Source organism: Apodemus sylvaticus, chromosome 3 (assembly GCF_947179515.1).
Source record: "Apodemus sylvaticus chromosome 3, mApoSyl1.1, whole genome shotgun sequence".
In the NCBI taxonomy this organism is placed as follows: Eukaryota; Metazoa; Chordata; class Mammalia; order Rodentia; family Muridae; genus Apodemus; species Apodemus sylvaticus.
This window is the reverse complement of record NC_067474.1, coordinates 142,840,860-142,855,271: the sequence shown is the minus strand read 5'-3', so window position 1 is coordinate 142,855,271 and position 14,412 is coordinate 142,840,860. Positions and strand designations below refer to the sequence as shown.

At 41.9% G+C, this 14,412-nt stretch overlaps 1 protein-coding gene across 8 annotated transcripts in view; it reads left to right on the top strand.

Moving 5' to 3' along the window:
• Positions 1–14,412, top strand: part of S100pbp (S100P binding protein) — a 45,197-nt gene that overhangs the window by 25,016 nt on the left and 5,769 nt on the right. For all 8 annotated transcript variants that reach the window (XM_052177443.1, XM_052177451.1, XM_052177450.1 and 5 more), the window contains one exon: positions 10,136–10,220. In XM_052177443.1, the coding sequence (XP_052033403.1) occupies positions 10,136–10,220 (85 nt within the window). The remainder of the gene's footprint in view (positions 1–10,135; positions 10,221–14,412) is intronic.

The window sequence follows — 14,412 nt, the reverse complement described above, 5'->3', positions numbered from 1 at the left end:
TGTATATGTGTGTGTGTCTTCTGTCTGTATCTGTACTGAGAATTGAACCCCAAGGTCTCCCATGTCCTAAGCATTGACTGTATCATCAAGTCATAAATGCAGTCCCTAAAGGCACTTTCTAATTTTCTTGTGATTTTTTTCACTTAATAATTGGTCAATTAGAAAAATAGTCTTGCAATTATTTACATTTTTATTATTTATGTTTTCTATGTGACTTAGCACTGAGACAGAGACAGGAAGATCCCAGAGGCTCACTGGCCAGTTTGGCCAATTGGAGAGCTTTACGTTTAAGAAAAGGAAAGTCAGCCGGGCGGTGGTGGCGCATGCCTGTAATCCCAGCACTCTGGGAGGCAGAGGCAGGTGGATTTCTGAGTTCGAGGCCAGCCTGGTCTACCGAGTGAGTTCTAGGACAGCCAGGGCTATACAGAGAAACCCTGTCTCGAAAAAAACAAATCCAAAAAAAAAGAAAAGGAAAGTCACCTAGCATTATCTTTTGGCTTCAAGGATATACAAAAGAATTTCTTAGGTTTGGGGAGAGGAGATTCTTAATCATATAAGTAGGTTTCATAGTGAAAAAAGAATCAATTATAGAGCTAGGCTTCTTTCTTTAAAGACACCCTAAAAATAGGTCATTGCTTTTTTCTATTGAGGTTTTCTTTAATCTTATGTCTTAACAGAGTGCTGCTGCGGCTCTGTTAACTATCATTTGTCAGTTTGTAATTGTTGTCTTCTAAAGCCCCACCCATCTGTGTATTACAGTTATTTATTCCTGTACTCTGTCACTACTGAACCTCACATTCCTAAGGACAGTATCAACTGATTCAGTTATATCCTTTTAGTGCTAGGATATGTTCCAGTTACTACCAGATGATAGGTTTTTGGTTTTTTTGGGGGTTTTTTTTTTTTGGTTTTTTGTTTGTTTGTTTGTTTTTTGTTTTTTTGGTTTTTTTTTTTTTTTTTTTTTTTTGGATTTGGTTTTTCGAGACAGGGCTTCTCTGTGTTGCCCTGGCTGTCCTGGAACTCACTCTGTAGACCAGGCTGGCCTTGAACTCAGAAATCTTCCTGCCTCTGCCTCCCAAGTGCTGGAATTAAAGGCTTGCACCACCACCACCCGGCTTCAGTTCTTTTTAATATTTATTTTTATTTTATGTGTATGAGTGTTTTATCTAAATGTATGCATGTGTACCATGTGTGGGCTTGGTGATAGCAAGAGGCCAGAGAGGGCATTGGATCCTCTGGAACAGAAGTGATAAATGACTGTGAGCTGCTGTAGGGCTAAGAATGGAACTCACGTCCTCTGCAAGAACAGCCAGTGCTCCTAACCCGAGACCTCTTTGCAGCACCACTTTTCAAATTAAGGTCACTTATTAAATGGAATTCTCACCAACACCAGCTTTTGTTTATAAGTTAAGGTTTATATTGGTGATTGAATTACTAAAGTGTACAGGTTTTTTCCCCTATAATTTTGTTAGATGAATTTCATTTAGCCACAGAACAAAGGACAATTTTTTTTTGTTTGTTTGTTTGTTTTTGGTTTTTTTGGATTTGGTTTTTTCGAGACAGGGTTTCTCTGTGTAGCCCTGGCTGTCCTGGAACTCACTCTGTAGACCAGGCTGGCCTCAAACTCAGAAATCCACCTGCCTCTGCCTCCTAGAGTGCTGGGATTATAGGCGTGTGCCACCACCGCCCGGCTAGGACAATCTTTACTACCTTTTAGCCACAACCTAAAAATAAAATCATGATACTGATTGTTGGTCCAAGAAAACCCATCTGTTAGAGACTATGAAGAGAAGAGAACATATAAATGTTCCAATTCTTGTTAGCATCTCTAAATTTGGAGGAAGAAGAGGTTGGAGTTAAGAACTAAAATAAGGTTTTGGGTTATTAGCCTCACCTGAGTTTGAATCTGGCTTACCAATCAAGATATTAGATAGTGGTTGAGTATCTTCTCCAAATTTCAGTTTTTTCATGAAGAAGACAGATTAGTCTTAGCAATTGTTAGAATTTCAGTGATGTATATAAAACAGAACCTGGTGCATGTATGCTTGGTGAATGTTAGGCACCAACATCTCCAGATCAGTAAATCTTAATAAGAATTACTCTTAGAAATGGGTTTGTTCTATCTTTCTATTTGTTTTATTTATTTGGCACGGTTCATATCCTTGAGTTTTTTATAGCCCTGGCTGTCCTGAAGCTCAGTATGTAGAGTAGATGAGAATGAAACTCACAGACCTCTGCCTCCCATGTGTTGAGATTAAAGGCATGTGTCACCACACCTGCCTTGGCAATATATTTTTTTCTAATTCTTTTTTTGGGGGGTGGGGGTTGAGACAGGTTTCTCTGTGTAGCCCTGGTTGTCCTGGAACTCACTCTGTAGACCAGGCTGGCCTCGAACTCAGAAATCCGCCTGCCTCTGCCTCCCAAGTGCTGGGATTAAAGGCGTATGCCACCACTACCAGGCTCTAAATTTTTAAATTATATTTATTTATTGTGTTTATGTGTATATGTGCTGTGTGCATACATGTGCCAAACATCACACTGAAATAGGCAAGCCCAAGACTAGTCCACATCTCCGTGGCTCTTTGGGTGGTAGAGGTTTTGGCACTGAATTCTCTCTTTCTCTCTCTCTCTCTCTCTCTCTCTCTCTCTCTCTCTCTCTCTCTCTCTCTCCCTCCCTCTCTCTCCCTCCCTCCCTCCCTCCCCACCCTTCATCCTGTCCTCCCTCCCTCCATCTCACCCCCTCCTCCCTTGATCTTTTCCCTCCCCTCCCCTCTCCTCTCTTCTCTCTGCCTCCCCTCCCTCCTCTCCCCTCCCCTCCCCTCCCCTCTCCTCTCTTCTCTCCTGCTCCTCTCTCCTCTCTCTCCTTCCCCTCCCCTCCTTCTCCTTTCCCCTCTCCTCTCCCCCCTCTCTTCCTCTCCCCCCTTCCCTCCTCTTCCCTCCCCTCCTGTCCCCCCCCCCCCCCCTCTCTCTCTCTCTCTCTCTCTCTCTCTGACACAGGGTTTCATTGTATAATCCCGGTTGTCCTGATACTCACTCTGTATACCAGGCTGGCTTGGAACTTAGAGGTCCTCCTGCCTCTGCCTCTGAGTGCTGGGTGCATGCTTTTAATGGCCTCTCTTATACAAAGGCCAGCAACAACAAAGGCATCACCTGCAGAGACAATACATTGATGGAATTCTTTGCACAGCTCCAGAGATTGACCTAAATAGGCAGGGACATGAAAAAATAACACACCCAGGCATATAAAAAGCCAAGATCAGGTGTACTGGGCTCCCCACTGAGAAGCAGCAGCACCTTGGAAGTTCAACATGTTTATTATATACAGTGAATAAGGAGGCCAAGTTATTGGATACAACTGAGCCAGGAAGAGTGGTCTCAGTGGGGAAGTAATCTTCAGGCCATAAACCTCGGGGAGAGGAGCTCCAGTGGACATTTCTGCACAGACTGTCAGCATTGGCACTTGGACAAGGGGAAAACTTTGCCATCCCTCTGAGTCTCACCCCAGGAAGAACATTGCCAGTCTGTGGGTCTGAGGCCTTGGCTCTGGACATGACTGGACCAAGTCACCAGTATACGTTCTCCGAGGACTTCTTGCTCCCTACAATGGAGTATTTGAAGAACCCCAAAAAGTATATCTTTGAAGCTGAATAATTTTTTTCTGGCCCTAAGAAGGTAGATCAGGTATAGTGGTTCATACCTATAGTTCTGGCTTGGGGGGAGAGGGGTGAGATAGTTCTAAGCCTGGGCTACAATGAGATCCTGCCTCGATAAATGAAAGTAATAAAGAACTTTATATAAAAAAAATAATGCTTAGGCTGGGCATGATGGTGCATGCTCTTAATTTCTGTACTTAGGAGGCAGAAGCAGGCAGAGTTCAAGGCCAGCCTGGTCTATGTAATGTGTTCCATGCTAGCCAGGGCTACATGTTGAAACTGTCTCAAACGAACAGTTATTAGTAATAGCCACTGCTTTGTTAATGAGACAAGTGTCTTAAGGTGTGTCTGTGTTTGTGTCTTTATGTCCCAGAGGACAGCCTCAGGTTTCATTCTTCAGGAGGCATCTACCGTAGTTTTTTGTTTGAAGGTTTCTCATTGGCCTGGAGCTTGTAAATCAAGCCAGGCCAGTGAACCCTAGTGATGCCTGCCTGCCGCTACCTCCTTAGCCCTGGGATTACTGGTGGTTATGACTGCTATACTTGACTTTTTTTTTTTAACAAAATAGTTGTGTTCATCAGTCCTGATTTAAGTAAGAGTAACATATAAAGTAAATATTTTGTGTGTGTGTGTGAGAGGGAGGCAGGCAGGCAGTACGTGCATGAGAATAAGAAGACAACTTGGCTAAAGTGGGTTCAGGTTCTGTCCTTTGTTTTTTGAGGATCAAACTTAGGTTGGCAGGGATGTTGGCAGCTGCCTGGACTGGTGAGCCATCTTGCCAACCCATTTTGTAAAAACTTCATGAAACTATTTCCTAACTAGGGTATAATTTTTATTTCTGTTTTTGTGGAATGTAAGCATGAGTTTCAGGTTTTCTTTCTTTTTCAAGATTTATTTTTATTTTATGTACATGGGTATCTTGGCTACATATATCAGTGTACCTCATGCATGCCTAGTACTGTGGAAACATAAGAGGATGTTGGGTCCTCTGGAACTGGAGTTATAAACAGTTGTTAGCCACATGGCTACTAAGAACTGAACCCAGGGCCTCTGCAAGAGCAGCAGTAAGTACTAAGTAATCTTTCTAGCCCCAAGTTCAGGGTTTTGTTGTTGTTGTTATTGGTTTTCTTTCTTATTTTTTGTTTTTTGGGTTTTTGTTTTTGCTTGTTTATTTCTGAGGTACAGCCTCTGTAGTCCAGGGTACCCTGAACCCTGGCTGTTGTGGGCCAGCCCCAACTGTTGACAGGTCCCTGAGAGGAGATAAGGGGTTTGTAAGGGAGGAGCAAGTCAGGCACAGTGGTTGGGGAACCTTGCAGTTCTGACTGACCAGCAACCAGGCTCTGCTTCTTTATTTATACAGATTTCCCAAGAAGTACAGATCATACTGTTTTTTTTTCCTCTGGACATGTGTTTGATTTTTCATTGTCCAGGGTTACTGGTTCAATTATAGTCAGATTTCATTTTTATTATCAGCCCCATAACTTCGTTTTAAAGAATATTTCTGCCAAAGCAAACATGTTTAATATATGACAGCCTGTTTTTAGGCTGGCAGCAATTGAAATTTCAAAGCACTCCAGACAAATAGAAAATATCTGAGCCAGTCTTTTTATGGATGGCAAATCCTGATACCTAACTCCTTTTACTTAAATATTTTCATCATCTCTAATATTAGAAAGGTTATTTCAACTGATTTGTCTTTATTACTGTGTCCTACTCCTCTAGGGGCATACCCTATACAACTCCCTATCTTTAAACTACATTTTCAGAGAGCTCTAAGCTCTATTTAGAAGTCCTTTGATCTGACCTGAAAATTCAGCAAGATCTAGATTTATCAAAACATCAGGGTAGTTCTCTTACACTTGGGCTTGAGTACAAGGCGGGTGGAGTTATGGACGTAGAGATGGGTGGAAAAATTAGATTTTCCAAAGTAAGGATATTAATCCCAAAAAAAACAAAACAAAAAACAAAACAAAACAAAAAGCTGGGCGGTGGTGGCTCATGCCTGTAATCCCAGCACTCTGGGAGGTAGAGGCAGGCGGATTTCTGAGTTCGAGGCCAGCCTGGTCTACAGAGTGAGTTCCAGGACAGCCAGGGCTACACAGAGAAACCCTGTTTCGAAAAAAACAACAACCCCCCCCCCAAAACAAAGTAAGGATATTTGACCTTCCATTTTAATGTCTAAAATGTAAGGAGCTGAAGAATATGATGGTTATTGTTCAGTTTTCAATGTATATAATTTAACTTGATTACAAATACAATGCATGCCGAATGCAGGGTAATAAATCCCCTTATTAATTTGTATAGTTTGTTTCAATGGTACTACATAAATAAATATTCATGAGAATCAAAAAAAAAAAAAAGGAGTCCTTTAATCTGTTGCCAGTTCTCCTGGCTACTCAGTGTTTGTTAACTATCTCTTAAGTTTACCCTGTTCCAATTATACTGTTTGAGTTTGCTTAGAGGTGGAAACCAAGAAGATTCTGGAGTCATGGCCTCATAAAGAAATGTCTAGTGTCTTTATGCTTATCACAATCTCCAGGGCTAAGGAATACTTCCAAATAGGACCAGATAAAGTTATTTCCCTGAAAGCAGAAGGGATAGTAAGTTTAGGACTTTGCTAAAAAAGAAAGACTCAACACATAATTTTCTCAGCGAAGGACATACAGCAAATCATAATACAGAAAGTCCCCAAGAATGCAGAGAATAAAGCCTAAAAGTAAGAGACAGAGTGACAGCAATGACAGCATTCAGCTCAGCCTTCTGGAACTGTGCCAAAGAGCTGTGCTGGCTTCCTGGTCACCATTTCCAGTGGACTGCATTTACCCTTTTCTGATTTGTCAACTTAAAGGTTTGCAGATCTCGTTGTGTGGCATGTAAGGCATTATTTAGTCTTCAGAAGATGACTGGAAGAACAAGAGTTAAATCAGAAAAACTCCCAGAGTTATTCCCAAATTAATAATGAAAGACTAAAAGTCCTGTCCCGAGACAAAAGATGACAGTCTGTAAAAAATGTATTCACAGTTTCTGACTGACCTAAGCTTATAGCTGCAGTTTGTTGATGTAGAAGCTGCATATTTATTGCCAAATCAGAATTAGTCTATAAGCCGTGGAGATGGGATCTAACTTGTTCCCACGTTACCTTAGCCTCCCAAGTGTTAAGATTACAAGCATTTCAGGGCTAGAAAGATGGTTCAGAGGCTACTAGTGTTGCAGGGTAGAAACCCAAAGACCAACCAAGCACAACTAAAGTCTGAATTTACAGTCTATATTAAACCAGATGGGGACTGTCTGGAGAGAAATACTTCTCACAGAGCATCCTGCAGTTTAACATAAAGCAAGCAAGCAGTTTAACAAGCCAAAAGCTGGGGCATTTCAACCTTGAATTTCTAGAACACAGTTGGGTACTTAGCTATGGGATTTTTCATAGAGCAGGGGTAGGGTAGGGTGTAGAAAGTGAGGCGAAGTCAGTTTCAAGTTAAACCAAAGATGGTTGTAGCTGAGACAAGATGGAAGAACCTTTGCCCTGTCACACTAGGACTTGAATGTTTTTGCAAAGGACCCAAGTTTGGTTCCTATCACTCACATGATAGCTAACAAACATCTGTAACTTTAGTTTCAGAAAAGCCAATGCCTTCTGACCTCTATAGATACCAGATATATTTCACTTACATACATTCACATAAATATAAAGCAGATTGGTTTTTTGTGTGTGTGGGTTTTTTTGTTGTTGTTGTTTTGTTTTGTTTTGAGACAGCATTTCTGTAGTCCTGGCTGTCCCAGAATTCACTGTGTAGACCAGGCTGTCTTTGAACGCAGAGAGGTCTGTCTTCCTTTGCTTCCTGAGTGCTGGGATAAAAGACATGTACCACCACACCTGGCTCATAATTTATTTTAAAAAGCATATCACATTGAGAAGAGAGCATGGTCTCACACAATAACAACCTAAATTCTGGATTATTAAACAGATAAGTTCACTCACTTGAGTTGTAATTTTTTATCTTTCAAGTGGTATTAGAACATTTATCTATATGATTTTTAATATAACCTATTAAAAAGAATAAAGACTAAAAACCCACACAGTGAAATTAACTATACCAAAGTTTATTACATATCTCAGTGAACAGTTGTTTGATAGATTGAATAAGAAGCCCCCACAGGCTCAGATGCTTGGATGGCTGATCCTCTACCAGTTAATGAAACTTTTAGTGCCTTGCCCACTCCAGTAGAGTCTGTGTGACCTGATCACCAGATTGAACTCAGCCTCCTGGAAGAAAACGTGTGCACTAAGTACCTTTTTGAGCTTTATTGCAGTTCTTATGATTATAATGATTTGTGCTGGTGCTGCAGCTATCGGGGTTGGCAGTGACCGTCACTTCTGAGTTCAAGAAGGTGATGTTCCTCAGAAACTAGACATTGAGGAACAATTAAGAACAGTTCCTCTTCCTCTTGTTGCCAGACTTCTCCTGTCCAAGCGATGATTAAAACAGGATATCAAAGACCCAAGTGAGGGAATAGTTATTGGCTGGAGGTACTTCAGTCTAGAGTTGGAGGATGGCATCCAGAGGAGGGGACAAAGGAATGGATTTTAGGCTGGTGTAAAACATAGTCAAGTTTTCAAACAAAGACATAAAGAGACACTCTGCTAGCTAAGATCAGGAAACAAGGTAAAGAATGGTCAAGAATGATTTTCTTTTTGACTATCTTTAAGTTCTCGAGGCTTTTCTTAGAAATTTATGTAACCACCTGATTTAATCTTTTGTGATCATTGCCAAATTTTGGTCTATGTAATCTACTGCTTTGACTTAGTAAAAACACATTCAGCTCCAGCCCTGTGTGATGTTTTTGTCACTTGCCGAATCCCTGCCCAGTGCTCCTGCTCCTTCTCCCTGTTCGTTGCATTTTAGGATTGGGGCTGTCACCTTGTTGAAGGATGTATTTTAATAAGGGTGGACTTTGAGCTTTCTTTCTTTCTTTCTTTCTTTCTTTCTTTCTTTCTTTCTTTCTTTCTTTCTTTCTTTCTTTCTTTCTTTCCTTCCTTCCTTCCTTCCTTCCTTCCTTCCTTCCTTCCTTCCTTTCTTCCTTCCTTTCTTTCTTTGTTGTTGTTGTTGTTGTTTGGATTTGGTTTTTTCAAGACAAGTTTCTCTGTATAGCCCTGGCTGTCCTGGAACTCACTCTGTAGACCAGGCTGTCCTCAAACTCAGAAATCCGCCTGCCTCTACCTCCCAGAGTGCTGGGATTACAGGCGTGCGCCACCACCGCCACCTGGCTTTTCTTTTTCTTTCTTTCTTTTTTTTTTTTTAAGATTTATTTATTATGTACATGAGTACTCCATTGCTCTCTTCAGACACACCAGAAGAGGGCATCAGATCCCATTACAGATGGTTATGAGCCACCATGTGGTTGCTGGAAATTGAACTCAGGACCTCTAGAAGAGCAGTCAGTGCTCTTAACCACTGAGCCATCTCTCCAGCCCAACTGAGGTTTCAAAAGTCCATGTTTGGCTCAGTCTGTCTCTGCTTACTGCTTGCAGATCTTTTGAAGCTACAAGCTGCTCTAGCACTCTTGCCTGTCTGCTTCCAGCCATGCTGATCATGGACTAACCTAAAACTAAGCAAGCTCCTATTTAAGTGCTTTCTTTTACAGGAGTCACCCTGGTCATGGTATCTCTTCACAGCAAAGAACACTGTCAAGACAAGTTAGAATAACTGTTCCAAATATTATATGATTTTTAACTTAAGATAACATAAAATGGTGGGGCGGTGGTGGCGCATGCCTGTAATCCCAGCACTTGGGAGGCAGAGGCAGGCGGATTTCTGAGTTCGAGGCCAGCCTGCTCTACAGAGTGAGTTCCAGGACAGCCAGGGCTACACAGAGAAACCCTGTTTCGAAAAACAAAACAAAACAAAGATAACCTAAAATGTTTAGTACATCGTCAGGTTCTTAAAGAGTTCTTTAACAGTTATCTTGTTAGTAAAGAGGGCCTCTCTCCATCTCTTCTAAACTCTTTTCCCTTCATTGTGTTTTACTGTCCTTTGTCTTTGAGCCTTATATCATCTACTTTCTTTAAACAAGTCTCCTACAACTTGCTTACCTCACTGATTTCTATGCATCATTCAGATCCCTAGTTCCCACACCCCAGTCTGAATAGCCCTTTGCATATCTCTTTATTACACTCAAAATCACTTATCTCCCATGTTGACTACCATAAATGAAGGCAGGGACAGACACGATGTCTTGGCTGCTGTGATGTTTTCATCCCTTACAGGATAAGCATTGAAGGAATGATCCCCATTTTTGTTTCCCCAAATCATCCAAAAGCAGTGTTCCCCTCTGACAGGCTCTGTGCTGGGTGATTGTGGTAACCATAGCGGGTATTGCCAGGTCAAGCACCTGATTCTTTTCTCCTGAAGCATGTGCTTTGCTTTGGTCTAGGTGAACAAAGTACACTCAATGGCTTACTAAGCACTCACCCTCTAATACAGGTACCTTGGGAGAGCTAGACGCCCTGATGGATCAAGTTCATATGCAGAACCCAGACTGGCAGCATCCGTCAGATCTTACTACACGGTAAGGAGGCTTCCTTTTTTGAAGAAGGAAAGACTAGAATTGGGTTATTAGAGACATAAGATGAGTAGTTGGGTTATACTTGCTTATTTCCAGGAAACAAAGCATGGCCTTAGGATGAACTAAAAGTTGGGGACTAGCTGGGCAGTGGTGACACACACTTTTAATCCCAGCACTTGGGAAGCAGAGGCAGGTGGATTTCTGAGTTCGGAGGCCAGCCTGGTCTACAGAGTGAGGTCCAGGACAGCCAGGGCCACACAGAGAAACCCTGTCTCGAAAAACCAAAAAAAAAGAAGTAGTTGGGGACTAAGATTCAGATTCTAATATTAGATGCACACTGTTTAACTAGCTGTATGATTTTGATCAATTCACTTCAATTTTATGATTATAAATTTTCTGGTTCCAAAACTCAAGTTTATTTTTTATTTATTACTGTATGTTCATTGTGCATGGTGGGTGGGTGCGGTGCTCATGTGCTGTGGCACACATGTGGAGGCTGGAGATTAACTTAGTAGAATCAGCTCCTCGCTTTTATTTATTTATTTATTTATTTATTTATTTATTTATTTATGCCAAAAATGCTTTTCTCCACTGAGCCATCTCGCCGGCCCCAAAATCATGTTACCATCACCTCTTCCTCCTCCTTTTTTCTTCCCCTTCCTATTTCTCAGTGTTATAGGGTTTTGCTATTTAGGCCAGCCTCAGCCTTCCAAGTCTTAATGTATTATATAGTCATGCACTGTAATACCCAGCTTCAGTATCCAGAGTACTAGGCTGAGCAGGATAGCACACCTTTTTAATCACAGCACTTGGGAGGCAGAGGCCAATAGATTTCTGTGAGTTCAAGGCCAGTCAGGTTTACACAGCAAGTTCCAGGCCAGTCAGGATTGCATAGTGAGACTCTGTCTCAAGAAAATGAAAAATCTAGAGCATGTGTGTGTCTGTTTCAAGATAGGGTCTCCTTATGTTGCCAAGCTATCTTCAAAATCATCATCCTTCTGCTTCTGCTTCCTGGGTGGCAGGGGTACAGGCATGTACCACCACACCTAAATCTAAACTAAAATCTGGGTTTTGGAGCTAGCAAGGTGGCTTAGTGATGAAAGGAAAATAATGCCAAGCTTATCAACTTGAATTCATCCTCAGAACCCAAATAGTAGAAGGAAAGAATGAACTGCTGCAAGTTCTCTTCTGATTTCTACACATGATCTGTGGTACATGGGCACCTGCACCACACACGTGTGTGCACATAATTAATTGCTTGATTAGATAGTTGATTGATTAATTAATTAGTTAAAACATTTAAATTTCTATGTTCTTGATCCAGTACATGTTTAACTTTACTTCAGTGACTCGACAACCTTAGGATAGACATGGTGGCACACACTTTAGTCCCAGTACTTGGGGAGCAAAGGCAGGCATTTGAGTTCTCTTTTATCCTCACTCTGTCCCATTGGTTTCCAACTGGCTTCCTATTCTCAGTCCTCTAAGAATGGCTGTGTGCTTTGCCTGGCTGCCAACCTCACTACTACTGTCATTGCTTACTCTGTTCTAGTTATCCTGGCTTCATCAGAATCACAGCAGTTAATCCCAGTACTCCGGAAGCAGAAGCAGGATAATTGCTATAGATTCTAAGCTATGTTGGAGTATATAACAAATTTCAGGACACATAGCAAGATTCTCCCAAGCAAAGCAAAACAAGACAACATAAGCAGTTCTCAGATGGTGTAGGGATAGAAATGTAGCTCATTTGTAAGTTCTAGATTCAATACCCAGTACTGACACTCACCTCAAAAAAAGAGGACAATGTAATTTAATGTGTACTAAATACATTTTGGAGTCAGATAATGAATAATAGTCTAGGCTTTTCTCCCTACTCCTCTGTATGACCTTAGGAAAGTTACTTAACTTGAAGGTTAATTTACTTACTAGTGTAGAAGTTACTGCCAGTACTTTCCTAGTGGGATAGCACTAATATTAACTTAGATGGGATGTTTGAAGAATTGAGCAGGTAGTATCATATAATGATAGATAAAAGTTAAGTACTGCTTCTCAACAATCACCTGTGTCATTCCCAGCCTTAACTCAGAAAGGGTCCCTTTGAGTCATTATTGCAAAGCCCAGCTGGGCCCTTTGTCCATAGCTTGCACATGGATGTCAGAGGACAGCCCTCAGGTGTTAGTTCTTCCTTCTCACATGTGGGTTCTGGGCATTGAATTCAAGTTGTTAGGTTTATTTGCAGATACTTTTACCCATTGGGCCATCCTGTTGACCCTTCTTGCCTTGGCCTCCTCAATACTGGGATTACATGTGTGATCCCACCACACCTGACTAATGTTAACAACATTTTAGGAATTGAGATTGTGTCAAATTATTAAGGTTCTTTCTCAGAACCTATACCCAGAACATGACTACAGGCGCACACACATACTCTTTCTCTCTTCTCTCTGTCTCTGTCAGTCTATCTCTCTTCTCTCTGTCTCTGTCAGTCTGTCTATCTCTTTTCTCTCTGTCTCTGTTCTTGGGGTTTTTTTGAGACAGGATTTCTCTGTGTAGATCAGGCTGGCCTCAAAATCAGAGATCTGTCCACATTTGCCTCCCTAGTGCTGGAATTAAAGTTGTGCACCACCACTGCCAGGCTTACAGGTGACTCTTAAACCTTATTATGGGTCTTTGTGTGTGGTTATTCAGTCTCTCACCTTACCATACGATATTCACATGATGATTTGCTTTCTCTGGGATTTTTTTTTATCTAATTTTAACACATGTGGCCTAAGCACATGTGTGGCAGTGCTGTCCTGTTGGAGGTCTGATGAAGCAGGGAAATACAGCTCCTTCTCTAAGCACTTCCTGAAGGAGAAATGTGTTTTTCCTCTAAGTATTGTTTCTTTCGTGCAGCTGAGGATGCCCTCACTTCCCAGTACTAGTGATAACCCGTATATACCCAGGCCTGGTCTTAAACATTCAAGGCTGGCTTTCCTTAGAACAAGGTGTGGATGGTACCTATAACAATACCTATGGAGGAATGAGGTGACGTTGAGAATTAGAAGAAAATAGCATTTATGATAGCTTTCCTATAATTAAAATAGTGTAAAATTATAACATCAAAATATAATATTAGCCATGCATGGTAGCATATACGTCCAGCACTCAGGAGGCAGAATCAGACAGATCTTTGTGAGTTTGAGGGCAGCCTGGTCTACATAGTGAGTTCCATGGAAACCAGGACTGTGCAGAGAGATCCTATCTCAAATAAACACATCACAACAACATATAATCTGATTACTAAAAGTAAAAATATCTTTATGGGTTTTCAAGACAGGATCTCTGTTTAGCCTTGACTGTCTTGTACTCACTCGCTCTGTAAACCAGTCTGGCTTTGTGAGGTGAGCTCACAAAGATCAGCCTGCCTCTGCCTTCCAAGTTCTTGTGTGTCACCACTGCCTGTCTGAAATAAACATATCTTTAAAAGTAGTTGTGGGGGGACGGAGAGATGGCTCAGAGGTTAAGAGCACTGACTGCTCTTCCAGAGATCCTGAGTTCAATTCCCAGCAACCACATGGTGGCTCACAACCATCTGTAATGGAATCTGATGCCCTCTTCTGGTGTGTCTGAAGATAGCAGTAGTGTACTCATATACATAAAATAAATAAATCTTTAAAAAAAAAAGTAGTTGTGGTGGGGACGGAAGTCCTCCCGCCACCATTTGCATCAGGGAGCCCGAAGACTCCACAGCCTTCTGTGCACAGCCCACCAGGAGAGAGTGACCTCCTAGCAGTGCTTTCACTTCTGAGCGTCAAGGTGAGATCTCCATCTTCTGTCTGTAGGGGAACAGCTAAGAGCACACAGGGCATACAATTAGTGGAGCAGCTGGGAAGGAAGTCCTCCCACCACCATTTGCACTGGGGAGCTGGGCAGCTCCACAGTCTTCTATGCATATCTGGTCAGGAGAGAGTGATCTCCCAGCAGCTCTGAGTGATCTCCCAGCAGTGCTTTCACTTCTGAGTGCAGAGATGAGATCTCCACCTTTTCTCTGGAGGGGAACGCTAGGAGCACACAGGGCATAAGATCAGTGGAGCAGCAGGGACAGAGGTCTTCAGGCTGCCGTTTGCACCAGGGAGCCAGGCGGCTCCACAGCCTTCTGTGCACAGACGCTACCAGATGATAATTGAATTGGTCTTCCAGGAGTACAGACACA